This window comes from Carlito syrichta, unplaced genomic scaffold, assembly GCF_000164805.1.
Source record: "Carlito syrichta isolate Samal-C Ts95f unplaced genomic scaffold, Tarsius_syrichta-2.0.1 Scaffold120623, whole genome shotgun sequence".
NCBI classification, from domain to species: Eukaryota; Metazoa; Chordata; class Mammalia; order Primates; family Tarsiidae; genus Carlito; species Carlito syrichta.
The window spans coordinates 10,274-15,826 of NW_007064719.1; the positions used below are offsets into that span (position 1 = coordinate 10,274).

The window sequence follows — 5,553 nt, forward strand, 5'->3', positions numbered from 1 at the left end:
GTGAGACTCCAACTCAAAAAAAAAAAAAAATCCTAAACTATATTGACACCTGCAGGCATGCCGAAAGCCTGGTCATGTGCATATCAAAGAATTAGTGTAGTTATTGGAAGGCGAAAGAAGGAGCTTCTGCTTTCTGTACCTCTCCAGTGGCTGAAATTCTTTTTTTAGAGACAGGGTCTTACTATGTTGCCCAGGCTGGACTCAAACTCCCAGACTCAAGCAATCCTCCTGCCCATGTAATTTTTTTTTTCCTGAGCCAGGACCTCACTGGCATTACAGGTATCCTGAGCCTGGCCCCCACGAAATGCTTCAGAAGTGTGTGTTACTTTTACATGCAGCAGAAATAACGGGACGTGTCTGGGGGTAGGACATGACTGCTGTGTCTGGGCACAGGCTGGAAGTCCCCACCAGCATCGCTGTCCCAAACTGAGGCCAGCCCCGGAGACAAAATCCTGTACTTACCATGGGGTGATTCTGAGCCGTCTTCAGCAGCGACAAGGGAAGCTGGAAGGCAAACAGAGTCGCGTGACCCGCGTGACCAGTGCCTGGGGATCCTGGCCCCGTGGGGCTCATCACGGGTGCGGGGTGAGTGCCAGTCACCCCCATGGAAACGCCACCCCCTGGCGCTGCTGACCCTGGCACACACACCTGCTTCCCGGAAGGGGATGGAAGCCTTCCACCCTTTGCTCCCAGATGCAGCCTGGCCTTGGTGCTGGCCGTTGGGTGTTCTCTACACACATGGCCACACGTGGGCAGAGCAGGTGTCCCCATGCTCAGCCACGGCACAATCCAGGGCAGCCTGCCCGTGCTGACTGGGCTGTGTCACACTGGTGTCCATGCTGATGAGGGCATTGTGGCCATGGGCTTGAGGACACTTGACTCAGAGGCCCCAACATGTGTGCCTGAAGCCAGCGAAGCCCACGCCCCACAGCCCAACCCAGGGCTGACTCCGCTGGGATGCACAGGGGAGGCAGCCCCGTGGGAGGAGGGCGCATCTATTACTGCAAGCAACGGCAGGCAAAGGTGGACTCTGGAGGACACACCCGGGCAAGGTGGGCTTTTCAAGTATCTCATTTTTCTTTTTTTTGAGTCGAAGTCTCACTCTGTCACCAAGGCTGGAAGGCAGTGGCCGCTCCTGGCCCCTGCAGCCTCGACCTGCTGGGCTCCGGCGATCCTTCCACCTCAGCCTTCCAAGTAGCTGGAACTACAGGCGCGTGCTACCACGCCCGGCTGATTTTTGATTTATTGTAGAGATGAGGTCTCGCCAAGTTGCCCCGGCAGGTCTCGAACCCGCGGGCTCAGGCAATCCACTCACCTCAGCCTCCCAAAGCGCTGGGATTACAGGCTGAGCCACCGCGCACGGCCTCTGAGTTTCTTTTAAGTGACCAATATATAGTACTTTTATAACTGGGGGGAAAAAAAATCAGCTTTCATCTTGGAATCACAAAGCATGACCCTCATAGTGGGGGCTGCCTCTGGCTTCCAGAAAGAGGGGCGATTCCAGTGGCAGTGCCTGGTCCAGGGTCCCATAACACACTCTTTCAGTACAGCCCCCTGAAGGCTCGCACACAGGCTGCAGATGGGAACTGCCTCACGGAGGACCAAGGCCCAGCTGCCTTGCCTAGAGACTGAAATTCCAGCTGGTCCTGACCCAGACGCCTAGGCTGCAGAGCCCTGTGTCCCTCCGTCCACAGGCGGCTGCTTCCCCAATGTCAACTTGAAGGCCCCTCCCCTGGTGGGGGCCCCCATGAAGAAGGGCGGGGAGGACTCGACACTCCACAGCCCCGCCAGGAAGAGCTGCCCTAGGCAGGCACCCGCAGGAAGCCAGGCCCAGGCCCAGACCCCTTCCTGCAGGGCTTCCTGGAAGGGCCAGACAAGGAGGAAGAGGGGTCCTATGGCTAGGACAGCAGCTCCGAGAGGTGGCGGGGCGGGCTGGGCCCATCTGGACTGCAGCGAGCCTCGGGGAGTCAGCTGGGCACCCCGCACTGCAGAGAGGCCCTGGGTCCTCTAGTCTTGACCCTCCCCCCAGACCTCCAGGGAGCGGGTAGGGGTGAGGCCAGCCCTGACGGCAGCAACAGCGGTGGACTCGGCCCACGGCGGAAGCAATCTGCCCGGGACACAGAGCAAGGGCCCAGCAGAGCCGCCCACGAGCCCAGGCTGCTGGCAGCAGGTGACCCACTGACACACCTTCCACGTGGGTGACAGCCTGGGCCAGTTATCCCAGTGACCCGTGATCTCCTTGGCAGTCACTGCACAAGCAAAGAGGATGAGACACAGATGGGCCAGGTGCAGCCCTGTCCCCACCCTCCCCAGGCCGGAGGCTCCAGCCCGGGTGGCACACCCAGTACTGCTGCCTGACCTTTGCCCCCACTGGCGGCTGCTAAACATCATCTCCTGGGCCAGGCCCCTTAATAGCCGCCCTCTGTGTGTGGCTGTTTCTGTGAAGGATGTAGCTGGTCTCTAATTAACATGCTTTTTCACTACCTGTCTTCCTGGCTAGACTGGAAAACTCCAGCGGGCGTGGGCTCCCCAGTGCCAAGCACGGGCTGGGCGCATGAGAGGGACTTGGTAAATACTTGCTGAATAAACACAGGAAGGAAACCACACGCCACCTGGAGACCCGGGCAGGACAAGGCAGGCCTAGGTGGGGTAGGCCATGTTGGGACACAGAGCCCCCGACTCCCAGCCAAGGCCCTCCAGGAAACTTAAAGAATGGGCCGGGCCCAGTAGCTCATGCCGGCAATCCCAGCACTTTGGGAGGCCAAGGTTGGAGGATCCCTTGAGGACAGGAGTTTGAGATCAGCCTGGGTAACAAGGCAAAACCTCATCTCTACAATTAAAACAAAGAAAAAATTAGCCTGGTGTGGTGGCGGACACCTGTAACTCCAGCTACTTGGAGAGTGGATGGATCGCCCGAGTCCAGGAGGTCCAGGCTGTGGTAGTCGTGACTCTCGTGATTATGCCACTGCACACCAGCCTGGGTGACAGTGTTAGTCGGACACAAAACAAAGCATCTGGGGGGCTAGTCGACACAGGTCAGGACCAACAGAGGCCTAAACTCAGGAGGCCGCTCCCAGCCCCCACTTCTAAGCAGGCAGCGCCTTCCAGCCCCACCCTGACCACAGGGAGCTGGGAGTGTGTGTCTGGCCAGGCCTTGCTCACTCCTGGCCACTCCTCCAGGAAGCAAAGGCCAGCCAGGAGTCTGCACGTGTGCAGGCCTGGAAGTTCAGAGGTGGGACCAGAGGTGGGACCAGCCTGTGCTTTGCCCAGGAACAGCTCTCCAGCTGGGAACATGTCAGGGATGAAAACAGACACGCCTCCAGAAAGCTTCACCCAGAGATGAGGCCTAACAGTTCCGCCAATACCTTTGTGTCCACTCTGTGCTCCAGGTGTGCAGCAGAGGGGAACAGGCTCTTCTCTGAACCCCTACACCAATTGGCAGGCTTTAGCCCAAGCCCTCACCAATCCTTGGCTCCAAGTTTCAGATCCTGGTTCCAAAATCCCCAGCAGTGAGTCTGGAAGTTGGGCCTTGATTTCTCTCCCACTGTAGGAAGCTAAGGCAAGAGGATTGCTTGAGCCCAGAAGTTCAAGACCAGTCTGGGTAACAGTGAGATCCTGTCTTTACAAATTTATTTATTTTTTTTGAGTTGGAGTCTCTCTCAGTCGCCAAGGCTGGAGAGCAGTGGCACGCTCACGGTCACCGCAGCCTCGATCTGCTGGGCTCAGGCAATCCTCTCACCCTTGCCTCCCAAAGTGCTGGGATTATAGGTGTGAGCCATTGCACCCAGCCTACAACAAATTTTTTTTTTTTTTTGAGTTGGAGTCTTACTCTGTCACTCAGACTGGAGTGCAGTGGCCGCTCCCGGCCACCGCAGCCTCGACCTGCTGGGCTCTGGTGATCCTTCCCTCAGCCTTCCGAGCAGCAGGAATTACAGGCGTGCGCTACCACGCCCGTTTTTTTTTTTTTTTTTTGAGTTGGAGTCTCACTCAGTCACCCAGACTGGAGTGCAGTGGCTGATCCCGGCCACCGCAGCCTATAAAAATTTTTTTTAAAAAGCTGGTCATGAGCCGGGCTCGGTGGCTCAGCCTGTAATCCTGCGCCTTTGGGAAGCTGAGGTGAGTGGGACTGACTGAGCCCGTGGGTTCGTGACCCGCCTGGGCAGACCTCATCTCTACAATAAATAAAAAAATCAGCTGGGCATGGTAGTGCATGCCTGTAGTTCCGGATACTTGGAAGGCTGAGGTGGAAGGGTCGCCGGAGCCCAGCAGATTGAGGCTGCGGGGGACGGGAGCAGCCACTGCACTTCAGTCTAGGCGACAGAGTGAGACTCCAACGCAAAAAAAAAAAAAAAAAGCTGGTCATGCCAGGAGCGATGGCTCAAGCCTGCAATCCTAGCACTTTGGGAGGCAAGGTGAGAGGATTGGCTGGGTCTAGGGGTTCGAGACCAGTCTGGGCAACTTGGTGAGACCTTTACTCTACCAAAAAAAAAAATTAGCTTGGTGTGGTGGCACGTGCCTGTGGTTCCAGCAATTTAGAAGGCTGAGACCGGAGGACTTCCTGAGCCCAGCAGGTAGAGGCTGCGGTAGCTGTGAGTGTGCCACTGCACTCCAGCACTGGCGACAGAGTGAGACTCCTGCTCAAAAGCAAAACAAAACAAGACAAAAAACCCGAAATACCAGCAGGCTCCGGATCTGAATTTCCGCATCCACATCTGTACACTGGGGCCACGGGCAGCAGATCCCCGGGTGCCTGGACACAGAACATCCCTGACCATGCCCGGGGGAGAAGCCTGGGCCTCCGTTCTTTTTTCTGTGACCAGGAAGCATGTGTTCTGTCCACCCCCGGCTCGAAACGTCCCCTCCCCAGCCGGGCGTGGTGGCTCACGCCTGTCATCCCAGCACTTTGGGAGGCAGAGGCGAGAGAATGGCCTGAGCCCACGGGTTCGAGACCAGCCTGGGCCACTTGACGAGACCTTGTCTCTACAATACATCCAAAAAAACCAAAAGCCCCCTCCCCGGGAACAACAGGCCACGAGACACCGGGGGCGGTGGGGCTGACACCCCAGGCCCGCGGCAAGCCCTGGAGGGCCTGAACCGCCTCGGCGTCCGGGCTCCGACTCTCCCGTCCACGAGGGCAGCCCGGGCTGGGGGCTCGGAGCAAGACGGCCGCCGCGCGCCGCCCCACCCCAAACCCCGGAGGCAGGCGTGGGAGAGGCCGCCGCGGGCCGGGGTGGCGGGACTCGAGACTCAGACTGGAGAACGTCCGCCCCGCGCCCCCTCCGGCGCCCAGGGCCCGCCCTGAAGGCCCCCGACGGCCGCAGCACCCAGCTCCCGAGGAGACCCCGCCACGCCCGCCTCCGCTCCGGCCTGCCCTCACCATGGTGCCGGCGGGGACCCGGCTCGCCGGCCACTTCCGCCGCCGCCGCCGCAGCTCCCGCTCCCGCCGGTCTCCGCCCAGCCGCGCGCCACAAGGCTGAAAAGTTGAGTGGCAGGGATGCGAGCCAACCCGCGCGGGACTTGAAGGACCGCTCGCAAATCACCGCCGGGCGAGGC

The 5,553-nt window shown here is 59.2% G+C and overlaps 1 protein-coding gene across 1 annotated transcript in view; it reads right to left on the reverse strand.

Moving 5' to 3' along the window:
- Nucleotides 1-5,553, reverse strand: part of LSM4 (LSM4 homolog, U6 small nuclear RNA and mRNA degradation associated) — a 10,264-nt gene extending 4,711 nt beyond the window's left edge. The window contains exons 1-2 of the mRNA XM_008048151.1: nt 5,378-5,553; nt 463-504 (exon numbers count right to left, since the gene is read on the reverse strand). Of these exons, the coding sequence (XP_008046342.1) occupies nt 463-504; nt 5,378-5,380 (45 nt within the window). The 5' untranslated portion in view covers nt 5,381-5,553. The remainder of the gene's footprint in view (nt 1-462; nt 505-5,377) is intronic.